Source organism: Medicago sativa, chromosome 5 (assembly GCF_051527215.1).
Source record: "Medicago sativa cultivar Bolivia chromosome 5, Bolivia_mono, whole genome shotgun sequence".
Lineage (NCBI taxonomy): Eukaryota > Viridiplantae > Streptophyta > Magnoliopsida > Fabales > Fabaceae > Medicago > Medicago sativa.
The window spans coordinates 23,273,633-23,296,738 of NC_140753.1; the positions used below are offsets into that span (position 1 = coordinate 23,273,633).

General features: G+C 34.4%; 1 protein-coding gene across 1 annotated transcript; it reads left to right on the forward strand.

Annotated features, from left to right (window-relative positions):
- Positions 1-5,468: 5,468 nt before the first annotated feature.
- Positions 5,469-21,644, forward strand: LOC146921126 (AP-1 complex subunit gamma-2-like). Its single transcript, XM_085714544.1, has 18 exons — positions 5,469-5,691; positions 7,317-7,619; positions 7,900-8,041; positions 10,463-10,636; positions 11,636-11,815; positions 14,078-14,232; positions 15,508-15,598; positions 15,692-15,855; positions 16,342-16,396; positions 16,754-16,876; positions 16,971-17,066; positions 17,743-17,870; positions 18,780-18,884; positions 18,983-19,239; positions 19,489-19,725; positions 19,815-19,990; positions 20,500-20,604; positions 21,120-21,644. The coding sequence occupies exons 1-18, from the start codon at positions 5,660-5,662 to the stop codon at positions 21,213-21,215; spliced, it is 2,619 nt and encodes an 872-aa protein (XP_085570670.1). The 5' UTR covers positions 5,469-5,659; the 3' UTR covers positions 21,216-21,644.
- The last annotated feature ends 1,462 nt before the right edge of the window (positions 21,645-23,106 follow it).

Here is a 23,106-nt window from a genome sequence, read left to right on the forward strand (position 1 = left end):
TTCGATGTTACCGTTTAAATTTACTACAAGTTTTTGATCAATGTATTACGTATTTGTTATGTTGGTACTTAGTACCATTCAAACATGATGGTTGTTATAACTCTTCCTTTCGGAGCATGTATTGTAGTATTTTTCACTTTCACAAAATTGACTTCTAAACTGTGATGAGAGAATTTTCTTTCATTTTGTAAGTATTAGTATTTACATTATATCATTGTTTAAGTGGACCTCTCACTAGTTTTATTTACCTTTTTGCATCTATTCTAAATACAATTAAATTTTTCCGTAAAAAACAATACAGTTAATTTCGACAAAATTGGTTCTTGAAAATTTTAGTTTATTATTAAAAGCACACTTATAAATTGAACTTCTTGATTTTGCTAGATTTATCAGGATTCTCATGCCAAATGTCATTTGCATATGACATGGGTATGGCTATTTTTTTCTTTATTCATAAAACAATTTTTTAAATTGAAATTTGAAACAGCTATTTATTTTTATTTTTTACATATGAATCAGCTACTAGTGATAGAAAATAATAGGCCAAATACCTCCTAAGGTCCTTTTAAGTTTTACGTTTTTCCCAAATCGATTTTAAGTTTTTTTAATTTCAAATTGATCCTTTTAAGTTGCACAACATTTACAAAGTTGTCATTTTCCATCCAATTATGTTAAATTCTAAGGCCAAGTTCAAGACCAATACTCTTAAATTCAAACACATCTCTTTCATTTTCAGATCTGGCTAAAATCATCTCATCAACTAGAAAGGCATGTATTTTTCATTTAGAAAACAAAGAAAGAAAATAATAATTAGATAAATGGGTATGTTTGCTCATTCTAAGAATAATGGTGAGCAATCAGTACAAAAATGAGATGAACAAGAGGTAAGAAAGAATCAAAACCAAATTGAGTTTTTTTGGTGCGTGAGAGAGAAGAGTAAGAAATCTAAAAAAGGAATAATGATGTTGGTGTGTTGTTGTGGTTTTGATGGATTTCATTTACCTTTGATTTTCTCAGTTTTGATTTTTTTATTGGAATTATGGGTTTGATGGAGGAGAATCTTAAAAACTAAATTGGGTTAGAATATGAAACTTAATAATTTTAATGGGTGTTTTGTGTATTTTTTTTATTGAAGGAGATGAAGATATGAATGTTAAGATGAAGGTATGAATATAGCTATGAAGATCTGGGTTTGAACTTATTGTGGAAAGCGATTCTAAAATTCTTATTGATATGGTTACTGGTAGTTGTAAGTTTAGTGGAGTCATTCCCACGTTGGTGCGGCGTATTCGCAACCTTTTGGCTTTAGATTGGCATGTCCAGTTTCGTCATACTTAGAGGGAGGTGTTGAGATAACTAGAGTTAGTAAAGTTAGTTAGAATTGGTTAAAAGTTAGTTATAGAGAACTATAGTTAGTTACAAGTAGTTAGGTCTATCTATAAAAGGACCTACCATGTACTCATTCATGTAATCTTTTTCAATACAATTCATAATGAATTCTAAGGGTTTTCCCTATGTTTCTTCCTATCAATCATACTTCTCCTATGAAGCTAATCTACATCTATTCGATCCTATTATTTCTGATATGGTATCAGAGTGATACCGTTGCGCATCAATCTATAGTGATCATGAAGATGAAGATTTGACTTACGAAGATGAAGACAGAGAACTTGTTTCTGACCGTGATGATGAAGTTCTAAGCGAAGATGAAGATTGCTCATCTGAATCTCTACGTCAAGCATCACCATTCCAAGAAGCTATGGAGAATGGCCTTGTTTCGCAGATGATGAAGAAGACAACTTATCTCTTCCCTAACTTCTCAAAGCAGCAAGATTCAATTCTTGAATCTGGAATCATGGAGTGCAAGAATTGGTTTGATCTTCCTCAACTGTTTTTCGGTGTCGCTGTGAACAGTTCGATCAAGATTGACAAAATCATCGATTCAAGAACCACTGCGTTCTTGTTTCCAACTCCAAGTTTGATTTGGTTTTCACTCTTCGAGTTTGAGAAGTTGGTTTCGGCAACAACCACAACTCCGCCGGAATGCGTCAATTTGTTCTACAGTCTCAGCAGCGTCCACATCAAAGTATTCGATCCCGGTGGTAATTTTTGCGATTCAATGCCCTCACCTCTATCAAGTTCAGTTTGCTTTTCATCTGTTTCTGTTAGTATTTTCGTGCTCGATTCCAATGGCAATCGATTGTGTTCGCTGTTGCGTTTGTTTCGAGATGGTGGTTCTGCATTTGTATTTGATCCCGGTGGAACAAATTCATTCTGATCTTCTTTGTTTCTGTCGACTGTGTTTGCAGCGGCATTCCATCTCTTGTTCTCTGCGATGATACTACCTCTGAGCTATCATTCTTTCAAATCATCGTATTTCGTCTTTGATCCTGGAGGCATATGTGTTTCATCTTCATACATTGTAACACCAGAATCAAACACCAGAATCAATGAAAGTGAATGGATTGATTACGACTCAGAATCATATGAGAATCCACAGAAAAAGTGCGTTTTTGGGAAAGCTATTCAAGCTGTGTTTGGGAAATCTAATACGTTTTTTGTGTTTCTGTGTTTGGGTTTAGAATCTCCTTTTCAGAATTACTTTGCAATATCATGTTTCAAAATTGTTCCTGTCGAATCGTGTTGCAGAAACACTTTGCATAGCCATGTTTCTAGATAGAGCATTGTAGAAGCGCGTTTGAAAAAGCATTTTTCGACAAGCGTGTTTGCAGATTCTTATTTTGGAAAAGTTGTTCTTGGATTCAAAAGTGTGTTTGCATCAAGTTGGAAGAATGATATGCATAAGCTGGTTCAGATGCGGTTTTGCACAGGTTTAGTTTCAAGAAGGTGCTGGCTGGGTTTCTGTATAAGCTGGTTCACATGAGGTTCAGATGTGGTGTTGCACAAGCTGGTTCAGATGTTCAAGTGAAGAACCTGGATTTTGCATTGGGATTGGGTTACTCCTCTTTCATTAGCTCTTTCTGTTTGTATTTACTAAGTGTACCCCCTTGGTTTTAGTTACAACATTATTCACTTTGGGATTTGTATTTCAAACTCAAGTAAGAATTCTCTTACCTTGAGTTTGAGGGGGGATGTTGAGATAACTAGAGTTAGTAAAGTTAGTTAGAATTGGTTAAAAGTTAGTTATAGAGAACTATAGTTAGTTACAAGTAGTTAGGTCTATCTATAAAAGGACCTACCATGTACTCATTCATGTAATCTTTTTCAATACAATTCATAATGAATTCTAAGGGTTTTCCCTATGTTTCTTCCTATCAATCATACTTCTCCTATGAAGCTAATCTACATCTATTCGATCCTATTATTTCTGATAGGAGGGTGATCGTTGTGCTGAATTGGTGACATTTGTTAAACACTTATTCACTAAAATTATATTTACGAACATATATTAAACATGGTTTTTTTTTTCCTTCGAAACATTTGTCAAATCCTTCTACACATTTAACAAACAATCTGCTCAAGTATATATACCACAGTACATATTAGTAAACATGAAAAAAAAAATACGGTCAAACTGTCTGCTCAAGTTCACACCATAATTCATACCAGTAAAAATGTACAAATTGTGGACAAACTATTTTCTCAAATCTACACCATAATTCATACTAGCACAAATGTACAAATTGTGGTCAAACCATATGTTAATGCCCATACTAGTGTTACTTCAACCAATCATTCACATTCTATTATTAAGTCAACTATAGTTTAATACCATTGTTTAAAATTGTGATACTGACAAACTTTTTTAATGTTGTTTTGTAGAAAAAATAAACTTGTGTTATGTTTATATGAGATAATAGGCTTGGCCGAGCTGCCAAATAAACTTGTAACTATTAATCATTCACATTCTATTACAAATCATAATGAATCATATGAAGCATTGCTCGTGAAGTTGAAAACAAACCTCCATTAAAACCAGTCACATACAATTATTGAGTTGTGGTATTATCAGTTGACATTTTGCACAAAGAGCTAGAAGAGAGTCGAGGATAGAGAGAGACGAAGCTTTAGAGATAGACTGAGCAACAAAGACAAGGAGAGGGAGACTCGAAATAGAGCAACAAACACAACGAGAATGGAGGAAGATAGAACACATAAAGAGAGATAGAGAGAGCACAAAGAGATATGACAAGATAGAACAGAGAAAACACTTGTCTGATGGAAGATATCGATGGAGAAGGAGGTAAAGTATTTGTACAAGTTAGCAACATTTTTGTAAGCACAAATACCTTTTTTGTGACTCAGCATGTGATTGTCCTATTAAGTTTTGCCATATCAGCAACAACACCTGTCAGCAATTAAATGATCTGAGGGACCAAATATTATTGGATCACAAATAAGTGAAATGACATCTTTACTCAAAAGTGTCGTTGGTGATTTGATAACTAGCAATTATCATCTCATAAGAATTAAGAGATATGCTTTTAAACAAAGGTCAACATGTTTTGGGAAAAGAAAGGCTTGTAAATATTGATAATTATGCATTTATATGATCACCCACCAAAATTGCTCTTTGTGAAGAAATTCCTCTGAGCCTTGAGGCCTGCCCTGACCCTGGTGGTTACCGGAGCCGAACCCACCTAAACTTTTTGTAATAAAAAAAAAAAGAATTCACGTATGCAGATAAAAATATAGAGGTACTTACAGATCACCCACCAATACCGTCCTCACATCGGCAGCGGGAGTCGAACACACAACCTTCTGCAAGGAAGTGGCCCGCTCCTTACCAACTGAGCCAACGTGTATTGGTATCTGCATACGTGAATTTCTAAACACAAATCTTATTTCTTAATTTTTTTTTCCCTCGTATTTTTCTTGTTCTATAAGAAAATAATTGATCAGAATAACTTATTTTTTTCTTTCTTTCTTACATTAGAAAAAGAAAAGAATAGTCTTTTATAAAAAATTAACTTCTTTCTTTATACCATTGAGCAACATTTTCCATCAAGCATAAGTGCATAACTAACAACAATCTCGCTTTTAAAAAAAGGGAAATGTTAACCCTGCTCCGGGGCACTGGTTAAGAAAGCAAATATAATAGCTTTTGCATCGAAAATTGTATAATCAATTTCTCAAAAGTAAAAGGGTTTTGCTAACAAGTGCCCTAATGGCATTGTTTAAGGAACCCAAAAAAAGAAACTATGTCTTGAAAATACAAGTCAAACACTTTTTAAAGTCATAACCGTATAATTTTCAATGCAAAAATTGCTACTTTTAGATGCTTAAACAATGCCCTTATGACACTTGTTAGCATTTTCCTTAAAAAAAAAACTAACAATAATCACAATTTTGCAAGGATATCATTAATTTGACGAAACTACCCCTGCTCATGTAATTCATTCCACACCGAATTTCATTTCATTTCATTTTTTTTATCTAAAAAATTCAGAGGGAGAAAAGTTAAAATTGTAAAAACGTTACAAAGTAGAAGAAAGAAAGAAAAAAGTGCGGTGGCGTTAAGTTCTTTTCTTCCCCCGAAATTCACACAACACAACACTCTCTCTGTATCAGATCCGAATCTCTATTCCCTCTCTTCTCCGATTCCGATCTCCGATTCCGGCGACTCAATTCACCGATTCCGTCTCTCCGCAATTCGATCCGATTCAACTTCGCCGGCGAACACACGCAATCATCGATCATGAATCCTTTCTCTTCAGGAACGCGTCTGAGGTAATCAATTGAATTCTTTGAATCGGATCAGCTTCTCTGTTCTTGCAATGCGTTTAGATGCTTGTTCTTTATGCTGATTTTGTAGCTGAGTAGGAATATTTTGAATTTTCTTCTCGTTTTTTTTATTGAATTGGAGTTTATGTAGCTTTATGAGTTCTAGATTATAGATTTTGTTAATTTTAAGCTGAAATTAGTGATGTTTGTTGAGAATTTTAATTTGGTTCATGGTTTTGATGTGGTTAGTTAGGCTATGGATTTCGAAACAGTATAGCAGTTGAATCAGACATTGAAATTGAAATTGAAATGTTATCGTAGTTTACGTATACATAGTGCTGCAATTCGATTCTAGTATGTGGCATCGAACTTAAAATTTTAAGTGTAGCATTGCTCATCTTCAGTTAAGAGCTATGAAGCTCGGATACAAACACAGAAACTGACACGCGGACACCCCGATAGTAATTTGAGAAAATCACATAATTTAATGCAATTATATGTGTTGGTGTCAGACACCGACATCGGGATACGCATAATCCGAGGAGTGTCCGTGCTTCATAGGTTATGAGTTATGACACAGACACGGGCACATTGACACCGGTAATAATTTGAATAATTTGAGAAAGTGAAATATTTGAACGTAATCACATGTGTGGGTGTCGGACACTGACACGGGTAATAATTTGAGAAAGTGAATTATTTGAACGTAATCACATGTGTGGGTGTAGGACATTGACACAGGTAATAATTTGAGAAAGTGAATTATTGGAATGTGTAATCACATGTTGGTGTCGGACACCGGACACACATTTGATCAAAGGTGTTTGCTACAGAGATCTTGAGAGGCTTTTTCCTATATCTCTGAAACCATTGGGAACAATTCATAAACAGCACGTGTTTTGGATATGAAAATAAAAACCAAAACATTTTTTTTAGCACTAGGTGGGGTTAACAATATGAACTAATTATTGAAGATGCTTAAATGTTAATCGTTTGGCTTTAGCACAAAGACATGTCTTTCCAATAACGTTAGAAATTAACTGTTTTGAAAAAAATAGCGGCGAGGTTCAGAATCAAGAGTGTATGAGCTACACATTATAAAATAGGTAGTTATTTTTTCCTCCATCTTTAGATTCTCACTGATGCTGTCCTGATTTAAGTATCAGGTACTATGTAGCACTGCCACTTCGGGTTCAATATCCGTCACGTGTCAGTGTTCAACACCGACATGACAATGACACATGTTAAATTCAATCATTTCAGTTTTTTAAAATATTGTAAGTGTCTATGTGTCAGTGTTAGTGTCGTAGTTGGTGTTTGTGTTAGTGCTTCATAGATTGGGTACCACAACCAATCATCTGTTGCATTATAGATTTGGATTTATTTTCCTCCTATAGATTTACGGACTCAAGCAGGATTTTCATTTCTGCATATTCCTGCAGCGGTGTGAGTTTTTCATTGTAGTTGACTTTTTATGTCAAAATACCTTTTGCCTCCCAAATCAGACATGGTTAACATGTTTTCAGGTTTTCTTGCAAGTTACAAAGATATTAATGTTTGATGGGATTTTCTTTTGGTGTTTAACTATAATAATCATTTTTTACTTATCTGGTTCGCATCCTAACATTTAGGGACATGATTCGGGCCATACGTGCATGCAAGACTGCAGCAGAAGAGCGTGGCGTTGTAAGAAAAGAATGCGCAGCCATTCGTGCTTCAATAAATGAAAATGACCAAGATTACAGGCATCGCAATATGGCTAAGCTAATGTTTATCCACATGCTTGGATACCCAACACATTTTGGTCAAATGGAGTGTCTCAAGTTGATAGCATCACCCGGATTTCCGGAGAAGAGAATAGGTTATCTTGGCCTCATGTTGCTTCTTGATGAAAGACAAGAAGTTCTAATGTTGGTCACCAATTCTTTGAAACAGTATCCTTTTCTTAATCAATCTTATTTTTTAATTCCCTGATTTTTATATTCCACTTTATAACGTGTTATGAAGCACGGATACGGACACTGACACGCCGACACCGCTAATAATTTGAAAAAATCACATAATTCAGTGTAATTATATGTGTCGGTGTCGTGTCGGTGTCGGTGTAAGACACGACACGTGCCCGACACCGGGACACGTCTAATTCGAGGAGTGTCCGTGCGAGGGAAAAATATTGATAATTGTTTATATAGGAAAGCCTTAACCGAACTGCAGAGATCTTAATCATACAAATCAGTATATAGTGGGACTTGCACTCTGTGCTTTAGGAAACATTTGTTCAGCAGAAATGGCTCGTGATCTTGCACCCGAGGTTGAGAGATTGCTACAATTTCGTGATCCCAATATTCGGAAGAAGGTGACCTTTTCAATGTATTTCATGCTTTTATTACACCTTATTCCTCTTCTGGAACTATACATACTGTTTTTTTTGTTTTTGTTATATATCGAGGGAGAAGAGGTCGTGGATGCTTCATAGTGACAGTAACATATTATTGCTCTTCATTTATAGGGATTAGTTTTGGAACTTCTGTACATCTAGCAACCAATAAATACTAGGTTTTTTTTAACTGCTCTTATGTGATTACTTTTCTTACATACATCTAGCAACCAATAAATACTAGATTTTGTTTTACTGGAATAAAAAATATCCTATAATACCGGACTCTGATCCTTATCCTTGTATAATAGTGACATTACTTGCCTCCATCTTTGTGTGATTGATAAATTCTTTTAAATTATAAAGAGAGAATTGTGATTTAAGAGACAGCTTGCATCTACCCAACCATTTCCTATAGGAAAAGAATGGAAAAATATGATCTGCCATAGATATAAGGCTCCCAGTCAAATAAAAATGCCTGTTCTATATTGGTGTTTTCCGGTTAATATGTGGATTTGAATCATGTTCAATCATTCCAGAAATTATGACTTTGATCAAATAAATTTCTTTTTGATTTGGCTTCAGGGAGTTATTCTAATGCACATAAACTATAGTACTTTATGTTGAATCGCCCATTTAAAGAGTCTGTTGTTTCATCATATGGTTGTGAAAGGTGTTCAAAACCGAACCAACCCAATAGAAAAACCGCAAACCAAACCAATCCAAACCAAAACCGCACAAAACCGCATTTGGTTCGGATGAATTCGGATGGCTTTTGTACTGAACCGCGCGGTTCGGTTCGGTTTGCGGTTTGCATCTTAGGAACCGAACCAAACTAAACCAAACCGCAAGAATAATGAATATTACTTAAACATGTACTAGCCCCAATTACATAGCCCAAGAATAATCTCTTTTGATTCGATTTTTCCATTGTTGCACCATGAGGTTCGATTCTAATTCCTTTTCATCTCTTTCAATTCATTTCCGGTGATGAATTTGTTCCTCTTTCTTCCCAATAATTTGTTTCATGCTTATGTTTATTCTTAATTTTACCTATTTTGATATAAGTTTTACCTAATATTTTATCATATAAACAACAAAATAAAATGTCATATGTATACTTTGTAACAAGTTGACAATATTAGAGTTAATGTAATTTTTTTTCTCGCGATAAACCGCACAAACTGAACCAATCCAAACCGCATTGGTTTGGTTTGGTTGAATTTTTAAAAATCAACCGAACCAAACCAAACCGCATGTTTTATTATCTCGCGGTTTGGATGACTTTTATGCTCAAAACCGAACCAAACCGCACCGCGAACACCCCTAGTTGTGATAGCCAATAGTCTTAGCATGTGGCCGTTTGTGCCACAACTATTTGACATAAAAAACGTCAAATGCATCACGGGGTCCTTTAAGTTTTACGATTCTATCAGATTAGTCCTTTTAGTTTTTTTAGTTTCAAATTGGTCCTTTATTTAGTAAAAGTGAGCAAAGTAGTCCTTTAACTTTTTTTTTGTTTGCAACAAATTGGTCCCTTTTTTCATCCAGCTTTGTTAAAAAGTACTTGCATGACCATTTAACATTGAGGTGAAAGGTCCAAAAAGCGTTTATGACACTATATATGATTACTTACATTTCCTTATTGTTTCTCAATTCTATCATAATTTTACAGATAAATATTTCATCAACATTATAAATAAGGTAATCTATCGATTTTGTTTCAAACCAAGACTGAATAATACACATCTATGAACCCTCATTTTGAGAGCGGTGAATTTGGACCTACTAACTTAGCAATAAACGTCAACATAAGCACTTTTTAACCAAGTTTAATGGAAGGAAAGAGGGTAATGGTGTACATATTTAATGACTTAAAGGACTAGGTGCTCACTTTTACTAATATGAAGGACCAATTTGAAGCTAAAAAAACTAAAATGACTAATCCGGTACAAAAGTTAAACTTAAAGGGTCTCAGGGATACATTTTGATTAAAAAAAATTCTGATGTATAATAATGCATTATCATGTAATAGCAAAAATGTTTCTGAAATGTGAGATTGGATACAAAAAGTTTGGTGGTTGTTGATATCACCTTTTTTTCATTGTTTTTGTTAATATTTGTTTAGTACTGTTTTCTTGTTCCATTTTTCATAATTTTGAGTGGAAATCTATTTATCTACATGCTTTTAAGAACTTGACATCCGGCAAGCTGGCTGTGTTGCCTAATGTTAGTTGTCGCATCTGTTCTTTTTTTTGTGATATCCTTGCTCCCATTTTCTAGATAATTGCATGTTATGTAATTTGATTTTGTTTTATCCACGAAACCTTTTCCTTGTAACTGCTTGCTTGATTTATCATTTATAATTCACATAAATTAACTATGCTCACTGTTATATAGGCAGCATTGTGCTCTATAAGGATCATAAAGAAAGTTCCAGACTTGGCAGAAAATTTTATCAATCCTGCTACTTCCTTACTTAGGGAGAAACACCATGGAGTTTTAATTACTGGAGTTCAGCTTTGTACAGATTTGTGTAAAACTAGCACAGAAGCTCTTGAACATATTAGGAAGGTAGTTTTTCATCTTTATAATTTTGTCAATCACATAGTGTATTTCTCCATAATCCACTTTCTATGTTAATTGAAGTAAACTTTCCTATTATAGACTTAGCATGGAAAAATATTCTGTGCTCTGCAATATTAAATCATCTATATTTTTATTCATTCTTCTTTATCAGTTGAAAGCATCCATTAATTAAAGAATTTGCTTCTTGAAAATGTTATTGATAAAAAAATAATATGAAACCATTCATGTGTCTTCATCTGATAGCTTGAGCATTTGGGGCAGTTGGCTCATGATATAATAACGGTAATGTTCGATCTGTGCTTCCCGTGTTCTTTTAATAAAAAGTTGAATTTCAGCACAAGACAGGCGGCCTTGTGTATTGTCCATGCATCAAGCTCAGCGGGCTCTTGTGTTAAAGGGCATGTTATAAATACAATGTTAAAGTATTCACGTGTCTTCACCTAACTGCTTGAACTTTTGAGATAGAGGGTTTATGACAGTTGTAATAAGTGTTGGGGGAAACTTTTCCGACCCCTCACATCTCTAAAGAACCACACATGATTTCAGAAGTGTACTTCTGGAGGGCATAGTTAGGTCATGATGGGGCTGGGGAAAGTTTCTCCCATAAATTTACTGAAGTTATTTTCTGGGATTTTGGAGTAGTCGAGTATCTGACCGCTTCATATAATTTGTAATGCTTTTATTTTTTACCTGTGTTTGAGGTATTCTCATGATCCATTATTATGATTATCACTGTAAAACTCATATTTCAGTAACCATCTTACAGTTTCAATGGGGCACAGCACTATATTTTTAGTTTTTTGCAAGCAAACTTGTCGGGTATACATATCATATGTTTATGTAAAGGAAAATAAAAGGGTTCATATGTACAATTTTATGACGTTAAAGTTTACTCTGATGTCATTTTTGTATCAGAAACACTGCAATTTGGGCTTTGACTACAGACCAGCATCTAACAGAATATTATTTGAATAATTATTACAGAAATGCACAGATGGTTTGGTCAGAACTCTCAAAGATCTAGCGAACAGTCCTTATTCGCCGGAGTATGATATTGCTGGCATCACAGATCCATTTCTCCACATTAGGTTGCTTAAACTTTTGCGAGTGTTAGGTGAAGGTGATGCTGATGCTAGTGACTCTATGAATGACATACTTGCCCAGGTCAGTTGTGTGCATGTTGTTACTTTTATGACAATATTATTTTATTGTTCATACTACAATGGTTGCTTATTTGTCATTTTGCAAGGCTCTGTAGTGTAGATGTATGCTGAATACCATATATGGTGTTAGGATATTTTTTCCACTTCCACGTGACTTCATTAAGAAACCTTGGTGTTAAAGATACAGGGTTTTAGATAGAGAAACGGGAAAAAATAAAGACTTTGAATTATGGATATGGTTTGATATGATTGGTGACTTTGATTTTTGATAAATATAGATACTAAATACAAGACTCGAAATCCTAATTTACTAGGAAAGCAAATAATGATAATAACAAAGAAGTACAGAAACTAATCCTAAGAGAGTCTAAGATAAGAAACTAATCCTATGAGATAATCTAAGATACTCTATGTATCAAGATATTATAAGACATTTGCATATCTTTTACCGCGTCGCCCTCAAATTATAGTTTACTAAGCTGTAAGGTTGTTACAAATGTACTCATTGGAATAAATAAAAAATCGTTAGGGCTAGATCATTGCATCTGGAACTGGAACAAGAGTCAAGGCCAAATTGTAGCTTGGACAAAAGTTGAGGCTAGACCACAATTGAGACAAAAAATGGTGCCAAACCGCACTGAAACGAAATCAGTGCCAACCACAACTATGGCAAAATCAGTGTCATCTGTCAACGGCAACTGAGACAAAGTTAGTGCCAAACTGCAAATGACAGCCTGATTATGATGTTAGAATTGGTAGCTATGATCTTAGATATGATTTTTTCCAAGAGTTCAATTCTAGACACTATTGTATATGGGTTCTAGATTTATCAGTTTGCAAATGGTTCAAAAGTGCCATACTGATATTATGATGTGTCGTGACAATGATGTTGTAAGCATAAAATGTTTATCATATAAGCATACTTTGTATAATATGCTTAAAGTGCATATTTTTAAATCTTTTTATTTTCTTCTTGTGTGCATGTTTGTGTGTGTGGGATTACTGTATCATTAGGATATCATTCGTAACTGTTGAGAATGGAATCCTGGTGAGAAGCTGGATTTTCTTAATCTCCAGGTCGAATGTTTGATTTATGTTTATATCTAATTTTTTGGAGAATTATGGGGAGGGTTTCAAGGAAAAGGAGGAGCTCTTGGTGTGTGCATGTAATTGTATATTACTCAATTAAATGAGGTTTTATTTTTGCCAGGGACTAGTCAAATGTTTGTTTACGCTGTGACCTGCTCCTATGTACTCCCTCCGGTCACTATTATAAGCAAAAGTTCACTTTTTAGATACATTGAATGATTAATGTATCTAGTCAATAATAAAGACTAGATACATTAATCATTCAATGTATCTAAAAAGTGAACTTTTGCTTATAATAGTGACCGGAGGGAGTATTAAATTTAAACGAGAGCTATGGCTCTTGAATGCAAGGCACTCGCTTGCTAAACTATCTCCCACAAATAACCATGTCTCCTTTTAAAATTGTTAGTGGCCTTTTGTTTCCTATTCACCCATGAGATGTTAGCTCAACGTTACGAGTTTGACCTTGTAATCTCAAGGGGTGGAATTCAAATCCCCTTGGGTACTTAAAATGGTCATTAGTGGCACTTTAATTAATAATATTCCCCCCTTTCCCCAATTTTTTGTTTAAAAATTCATCCAAATTGGAGTCTTCCTAATTTTCTCCTCCCAATTATCCCCATAATATCAACATATTAAGTTCAACAAATTTGAACTAATTATTCCCAACTATCTTTGCATCGAATTCAAAATACATCCCTGATTTCTGATTATTTTTATCATTTTATCACTAAATAACCCAAGTTAGTATGATATGCCGAGAAATTCTCCAAAAAAATCCAGTTTTGATCGTATAATTTCTTAAATTTCCATGTAGATATATTAAAATTTAATTGGAAAAAATGTGAATTGCACGGGGGTAGTAACTAGTTATTATATTATTATTATATGTATGATTAATCTCTTTTAGAAACTTCAATTCACTTTAGAACCAAAGATAGAAGAAGCTCCAATTCACTGACCAATTAAATTTTCTTCATAAATGATGTTAACCACTTGTTGCAGTCATAAAGTTTTATATCATTCATTTCAATATTCTTAGGATTTGTTTATTATTTACAAAATCTATGAGATTAAGGGAAATGTGTTAATGATTTTAATGTACTATTGCATATTAGTGGCTGGCTTTTCTGAAATTTAAGGTTGATAATTTTAAACGTGCTATCTGTTTTAGGTGGCTACAAAAACCGAGTCAAATAAAGTTGCAGGGAATGCCATTCTATATGAGTGTGTTCAAACGATAATGAGCATTGAAGATAACGGTGGCTTACGCGTACTTGCCATCAATATCCTGGGAAGATTCTTGTCAAACCGCGACAACAATATCAGGTTTACTTCTGGTCATTACTTTTCCTTGACAAGTAACTGAAAAACTTGATTAAGACTAACACCAGTACATTGAGTGTTCACATTTCAAGGTTATGATCTATATAAGCAAAATTATACAAAAAACATTGAAAGAAGTCTAAGATGTTTCCTCCAACCAGGGAAGGATGCCTGATTACCGTCCAATGAATTGATATTTGATGCAAGAATTTAGGTAGCGTTCTTGATCAGTCAGATTGATCATTGGCCCCTTAGAACATTCTCCTGTTTTCTTCAACCATAGTGCCTACTGCAAGTGAATGGAAACCACTGTTTTTTGTGTGTTAGGATATTGAGAATATTTGTTCTATCCCCAAACCAGTATTTTGATTACCGAATATGGAGAAGTAATCACTTTTAGCGTTAGTTCTTGTAAGATTACATCTTTAAACCAAGGGCACTTCTTTTAATTGGCACAAAAATGATCCGGTTATCTATTACTGACCATCACAGCTTTCTTGTAGAAATGGTATATTATTACTTAACAAAGAATATGATAGGATGATAGGAGGAGATTACAAAGCTATTTACAGATGGGCTTATGGCCCAATATTTTTTAAAAATGTTTCCCACTTTCCTTGATGTCTTTTTATAGGTGAATTTTGTACTGACTGGCTTATGAATTTTTGTAAGCATGTGCTTTTATGATTGTGTGCATGTATGTTATAGAGTCTTGAACAACCGTGCACATAAATTTTTGGCACATTGTCTGTGATTGATCTATTTTCATTTTCTATTGCATATTTATAATGAGCGGATGCTTCTTGAGATGAGCTATAGTAAATTTGGCAGTCTAACATTTGAGCAATTCAATTATTACTTTACGAACTTCACTAGTTATTTTGCTCCAACTCGTTTAAATTTTAAAATGGTGGGATCCCAAATATATTGACTACAAGTTTTGCTTGACTAGAAACAGAATAAGCTTGGGGTTGGATTAAATATATTTTACTGATACATGCAGTTAGAGTACTTGGTTATATTCTGACATCTCTGTTATTGTCTAAACTAACCTTCATGCCTGTAAGATGTAATTTACATGCTGACTAGGTTAGAGAAATATATGCTATCCTGTTAATAATTCTGTCTTTGGATGTTGCAGTTAGAGAAGAAGTGAGAAACAATTTTAGTACTTATTATCCACTAACAAAATTTATTTGTTAAAATTAATTTTGTGCTTTGTGGATATCGTACTTCATTATTGTAGTGAATCATACTCTTCCTACCCTCTTCCTTCAGATACGTGGCATTAAACATGCTAATGAGGGCTGTAACTGCTGATGCTCAGGCAGTGCAGAGGCACCGTGCAACAATTCTAGAATGTGTGAAGGTATGTGATTTGTTTTCTTTGTTATTACTTCTTATCCAAAGTCGAATGTGTTTTTGCAACTAGAGAAGTTAATCAGTGGACTCTTTGCTTCAGGATCTAGATGCTTCAATTCGGAAAAGAGCCCTTGAACTTGTATATGTTCTGGTAAATGAAACTAATGTGAAGCCTTTAGTGAAAGATCTTGTAGATTATCTGGAAGTCAGTGATCTTGATTTCAGAGGGGACCTAACTACCAAAATATGCTCCATAGTTGCAAAGTGAGTCACAAGGTTCTGAATGGCATTCTGTTTCAGTATTATTTGCCTTTTTTAAGAGGGGGTGGGGGAGGTCAGACATAGGTTGCTAGAGTAGCCATGCACTTCATTTATTTATTTCCAGTAATTTCTGGGACCACTTATGATATTATATCAAAATAAAATGGTTTGATTCGTCACAGGAACAGGTTTTACTATCATTTTTTCTTTTAGAAGTTATATAACTGTTTGTTGTGTTTGTAATAAATAATAAACTTACAATCTGTGTTCGTCTTTCAATTTTTGCATTTTGGATATTTCTGTTCCTTAGTCTTCCCTCTTCTCTTCCTATTTGGTAAAATAAAACAATCTATTTGGCTTATTTCACATGGTCCACTCCACATCTTTGTCACACCATTTCAGTTTAGAACAACTAATTAGAGTTTCTTGAAGTGACAATTATAAATGTCTTGCGTGACTGTCAGTTTTTTTTTTTTATTGTTGCTTCAGGTTTTCCCCAGAGAAGATCTGGTACATTGATCAGATGCTGAAGGTTCTGACTGAGGTATAAAAAAATGATTTCCTGTATTAGCTTATTATATTTACATACATGCTGGTATCAATGAATTTTATTATCATTTGTATGAACTTATAGTTCAGGTATATATATGATTCCATGCGTCTTTATCTCTTTTGTTTGTACCTGAGTTATTTGTACTGCTTCTCTGTGTCAGTCACAATATTCTCATAAAATTGATGGTTTTTTATGATTATTGCCGAGAAGGTGGTGGTGGGGGTTGTGATTTGTCCATTAGGATGCCATTTTATTGTGATTATTGTTTGGTGCTTTTGGGATTCCTCCATATTGAGCCATGCTGGTGTGTATTGAGTGCATGTACTGATCTTTTTCTTACGTTAGTAGGCTGGAAATTTTGTAAAAGATGAAGTCTGGTATGCCTTAATTGTTGTGATAAGCAATGCTTCCGAGCTTCATGGATATTCAGTAAGAGCATTATACAGAGCATTTCAAACGTCTGCTGAGCAGGTGCTCATTTCTGCTTTGACAAAACCTATGCACATTGTTGATTTTCTCTTGATGTTTATATAGCAACATCATCGCCTAATATTTATTTTTCCAGGAGACTCTAGTTCGAGTTACAGTGTGGTGCATTGGGGAGTATGGTGACATGTTAGTCAATAATGTTGGAATGCTTGACATAGAAGATCCAATAACAGTGAGTGAATGGTTATGATTGATTGTTTATACACATGTTTATACTATTGCTTCAAGTTGCTTGAATATGATAAATTGCATGGCCTCCATAAATATATCATCAAGTTGGTATTTGGATTGGTCTCAAAGATGTTCTAACAGTGTCCTTTTGATGAGGCTTCTTTTTGTATGGCTCACATTTTGATGGTTAATAATGAACAATTAGAAACAAAATCCATCAGTCTCAGTACTAGATTCCCATATGCAGTTCTATTCCTATCTCTTTGTAAGGTAGAAAATGGGTTAAGTACTGGGATTTGTTTTCATGTTTGATAGGTGTGTTGAACTTCTCCTCTGTCAGAAACGGCTCCTTGTCATTTTCTTTTTTAATGAATCTGGCACAATATGTGCTTGGTGCTTAAGCCATAAACATTAGAATTGTGGCTTGCCTCTTTTAAAAGTTCTTATTGCTCATTCAATTGTTTTATACAGAGGAATGACCTGATTCCCATGCCTACTGTGCCTATTTTTTTGATATATTCAGCTTAATGGAACAACAACTGGACTACCGACCATTGATGTCTTTAAGTTTTCTTGATTATAGAACATTGGAAAATCTAAAACTATGATATTTTAATACATACTGTGTTTAAATTTTTTATACTATGTTTTTTATTGTTAATTGTTTTATCTACCAGGTGACTGAGTCAGATGCAGTGGATGTTGTAGAGATCGCTATAAAACGCCGTGCATCAGATCTTACCACAAAAGCAATGGCTTTGGCTGCCTTATTAAAGCTCTCTTCACGTTTCCCTTCTTGTTCAGAGTATGCTGTTTTGAAGTTTGTTTATTATCTATTGCATCATATATACATTGTTGTCTGTTAAGAATCAAATATCCTTAAAACCTAATTGTTAGATGAAGGCTCTTGAATGGTTTCTACTTTCTAATACACTCCCTCACCAGTGCTCTCAAATTTCCACCATGGAATTATAGCACGGCGGATTTTGTGCCAGCCACCATAAGCTGCAACACCTATTATATCCGGCATAGGCAGCAATGCCATGTTTATGGGTAGCACTTGGGTGACATTGTGGTTGGTGACATTGTGACATTGGCCAACCACAATGTCACAAGTGTCTTTCTTCTTTCTCTTTCATAATATTTTTTTGTTTCTTTGTACACTTGTGACATTGTGGTTGGCCAATGTCACCAACCACAATGTCACCCAAGTATTATCCCATGTTTATAGGGGATATTTTTCGTTGGCCGTCATAATTCTCCTTTGATAACACTGTCCTTCACATAAGATCGCTTTAGGCTTGAAATGTAGACAGTGCATTGGCCCACTTTATCTTGTGTTGAAATTCATAATTTATTTAGAATTTAGAATAATGGAGGTGGCAAGGATTACTCATGACCAGCTGGACATAGAGGTACTGATGCCTTGTCAAGAACCTACTCTTCTAATCAATTAAACTAATATAGGTGAAGGTTTGGGAATGTTTTTACATATGTAATATGTAATATTTTAGTACAAATACTGGGTTTGAGATTTAAAAAATTTAATCCCCGTGCATGTGACTTGATCTCTATGACAAACCAGGGGAAAATTTTCCCTCCACAACTCTTCCTACTCAATAGACATGCCAAAAAATTGTTCATCCAGTACCTGGTTTTCTTCTTGTACTTTATGTTTTGACATGGGGATTTTATTCTCTGAATATGTATATAGGAGGATCGGGGAAATTATTGTACAGTTCAAAGGGAACCTTGAGCTAGAATTGCAGCAGAGAGCTATTGAATTCAACTCGATTATTGCTAAGCACCAAAATATTAGGTGAGTTTAATTAAGCTGCATATTATATTATATAAAGATCTTGGTCCTGCTATACTCAGATAAGAGTGATCCCATTATGAGAAACTGTTATTGTGCAGATCTACTCTTGTAGAAAGGATGCCAATTTTGGATGAGGCCACTTTCATAGGTAGGAGGGCTGGGTCTTTACCAGGTGCCGCTTCTACAGCAACTGCACCTTCAGTCAGTCTCCCGAATGGGGTAGCCAAACCTGCAGCTCCTCTTGTAGATCTACTTGATCTAAGTTCAGATGATGCTCCAGCACCTAGCTCTTCTGGTGGCGATTTTCTTCAGGATCTTCTTGGTGTTGATCTGTCTCCAGCATCACAGCAATACGGTTGGTGTCTATAGTGTATCATATAAATTATTATTATGTCATGAAAACTGAACATTTTTATTTTTTATGATCACCATCTTCATTTACAAATCCCTGTTTATAACTTTATATATAATATTAGCACTGTTTTCATAAAAAAAAAAAAAAAAAAGTGGAATTGTTTTAGTAGTTATTAATTGGTTTTATTAAGGAAGAAACATGTAAATTTACTCATTTTCATAGCATGTCTGACTTTTATTGAATTTTCAGGTGTTGGTCAAGCATCAAAAAGTGGCACAGATGTTCTTATGGATCTTTTGTCGATTGGATCGCCTTCTGCCCCGAGCAGCTCATCTACAGTAGACATCTTGTCCTTAAGTGCTAGTAATATAGCACCTGCTTCAGCATTGGATGATCTCTCACCACTTCCACCTTCTTCAAGAGCTACTTCAAATGCTGGTTCAATGATGGATTTATTGGGTGGTATTTCCTCCAGCCCGGCAACAGGTTGTATACCATGTTTATAATTTGGGTATTATCATTATTTTAAATATAGTTGAAGTACTGATTCCTCCTCCTTTTCTTATCTTGAATAGAAAACAATGGACCAGTTTACCCATCTGTAACTGCTTTTGAGAGCAGCTCCTTGAGGTTGACATTCAATTTCTCAAAACAACCAGGAAACCCACAAACAACAGTTATCCAGGCTACCTTTACAAATTTGTCCTCCAATACATATACAGATTTTGTTTTCCAGGCTGCAGTTCCCAAGGTATGCCAAATGCCAATCAGCATGCTGCAGTGTTGAACTGTCTACTTGAAATTGCTAAGATCATCATCATTGCCATTACTATAACTTCAATCGTGGGATATGAATTTACTGCTTTTTTTATTTATTTATCTTATGTTAAACGTGTGATATGAATTTACTGGTTTTTCATCTTCAAATGTATATTGTTAACTTGAGGTTCCTTGCTTTATAGTTTATGTTGGCTATCGTCTTCTCATTCCATTTTTTACATTTAATTGTAAAAATCTCAAGACACGAGGAAAGCACTTGTAGCTGTTGCTTCTCCTAAGAGATGGATTCTTATGATAAAAATGTTTGCAGCTGTCAATTACTGAATAGTTTCCTTTGTATTAGTCTAATTAGTTATCTTGTTTTTAGTGCTAAATAATTGCTCCTACTCTTAATGTTTGATAATTAGCTTTTTCAGTGGTTGGTCTGCTGGATACCTTCCGTTATCTAGTACTTACATATGTGGTTATTTTGACTTTCAGTTTCTACAACTGCACTTGGATCCAGCTAGCGGCAATACTCTCCCTGCTGCTGGAAATGGGTCGGTCACACAAACTTTGAGAGTTACTAATAGCCAGCATCGAAAGGTAGATATCCTTTATTAGTATTGCTTCACTGTAAATATTTATGCTCTACCATGCATCTTGTCGAGTTTGAATTCTAAATAATCACTGCCAAAATGCTGCTTAATGTTTTATTTTTAAATTCGACAGTACATACAACAAAAACTGCCATATTTTAGTAAATACACTGATATGGAGTGAATTAAACTCCATATTTAGTTAACTGGACAAGCAGGGAAACTCCCATTAAGCACTGCAAAAATGTATAAGTATGAATTTGTGTTCAAATGTGGATAATTTTTTAGTATGAGCATTTATGCAGTAAAATTATTTATTGATCCGAAATTGTCAGTATAATGGCTATCATGCTATGACCGTTATTCTGGACTGACAACTACAGATTAGACTCCCTTTGCCCTCTCCCCCCTTTTGTCTATATTTGTGCTTTGTGAGTATGTTGTGTATGTGTTTCTACTAATGAGAGTAACTGCAAGTGTTTATTAGAGAAAGACTTGATTGCTAGAAACTACTCTTTTCAGAAATCTCTCGTCATGCGCATAAGGATAGCATACAAGGTAAATGGTAAAGATACATTGGAGGAAGGACAAATCAGTAATTTTCCCAAGGGTCTGTGAAGCCAAAAATATGGACGGGTCATTAAGGTTATACACAACCCATTGTTTTTGTTTGCACTCAACAATACCGGTGCAATTTCATGTTTGATTCCTTCAAATGAGGAAGGTATGGTTAAAGCAAATGGGATCCACTTTTTAGCTCAAATTTGAAGTCTATTTTCTGGCTTCACATATTTGCTATATTTTTCCCCCTTTATTTAGGTGTTTATGTACATTAGTACAAAATATTCTTGTATGAAAAAGGTCAATCAAATTTTGCCTCCCAAGGCACTGAGAGTTTTGTCCTGTTGAGAACTTGAGGTGCTTTCTAAAGTTATAGTGTTGTTAAAAGCAATTTGGTATCCCTTAGACAGTTGGTATATTATATTTGATTTTGTGTAACATTTTTCCCCCAAAGGTTAATGAAATGTCATCTCAAAATTGTGTAAACCTTTTTCTTTCTTGATTTCTGGCTGTTTAATTGTAAGTGAGGATTTTCCATTGTGATGTTAAAACTGTTGAGAGTATTTTATGGTCTCTACACGTATTCAGAATGTTTTTATTTTGTTTCTGCAAATGTTATTGGTTGAAATGCACCTTAATCCCCCTTTTCGACTTCAAACTAATTTTGTGATTCAGCAAACTGTTATCTTTCTGCGTGAAGTGCCTTGTTCACCATGCGTTTAACGTGAAGCCACAGCTTGTGGCATTGTTCTGGGCGCTGGTTAAATGCATGTCTATCATAGTTCTAAGCACCCTTTTAGCTACTTGACTCTGTTTTTATCATCAAATCACGGAAGATGTACATTTTTTCCTTTGCATATGTGTAGATTTTCCAAAGTCAACATGCAAGATCTAATGAGTTTAAATTTGTACAAGCTCTTTAGTTAGTTATAAACCCTAAAATAATTGTTTTATTTTTGTTTTGTTTATGAATATCGGCTGAAATAACCGAACTATCAGTAGTATACCGTAAGAATGTAATGCCAAATGATACAAAAGAAAAATTACAAAACATGAATGCACACGTTTTATGATATTATCATCAATAATCTCATTACTAGGAATGAATCCTTAAATTTTCTCTCTTATCTCTCTTGTGTATTCAATCTCACTATTGAATGAAACATGTGAGACGAGTTATTAATATAATTGTAGTATTGAGATTGAATACACTCGAGAGAGATGAGAGGGATTTTTTTTTGAGAGGATCCATTTCCCTCATTACTAAACAACATTTGCAGTGTGATTTTTCAGATTAATATCTACAACCTCCGGTCACTATTATAAGCAAAAATCAATATTTTGGATTCATTCAACTAATGATGTATATGACCTTTATTATAGAGCACATACATCATTAAATGAATGAATGTAAAATGTTGATTTTTGCTTATAATAGTGACCGGAGGGTGTATATATTTAAGTGATTTTTCAGATTAATATATATTTAATTTAGTAAAGTGTCAAAAGTACGTTGGAACGATTTAATTGAAAGCTGCTAGAGTTATGTCTTACGCGAAACACGTGACATGAGATGCCATTATCTCACAATTTTGTGTTGTCATGCATAATCATATCATATGCAAGACAAAAATCATTCAACTGCTCTATAATATATATGCTTAACTAGTAACCACCTCTTTGTTGTTTTCTTTGTCCCACGACAGACCCACCTAAGACAATGCATTGCAAAGATTTTCTCCATCACTAAATTTAGTTGACACAACATTTTAAAATTTGAACTGAAAATTGAATCAGCAAGTCTTCTGGATCATGATGTAAACTGCTCAAATTGAAATGAGATGGTAATTTAACTGTTAAAACAACTAAATCGTAAACAGTACCGATTCACTATTTAATGAGTTGAACTCTCTGGTTTGATTAATTTTTAAAACATTAGTTAGAAAGG

What these genes read in the sequence shown, in the direction of transcription:
- LOC146921126 (XM_085714544.1), top strand. Translation starts at nt 5,660, where the DNA reads ATGAATCCTTTCTCTTCAGGAACGCGTCTGAG. An exon ending in GTCACCAATTCTTTGAAACA is followed by an intron (nt 7,620 to 7,899) that starts GTATCCTTTTCT and finishes ACCGAACTGCAG; the next exon opens with AGATCTTAATCATACAAATC. An exon ending in TGAATGACATACTTGCCCAG is followed by an intron (nt 11,816 to 14,077) that starts GTCAGTTGTGTG and finishes TATCTGTTTTAG; the next exon opens with GTGGCTACAAAAACCGAGTC.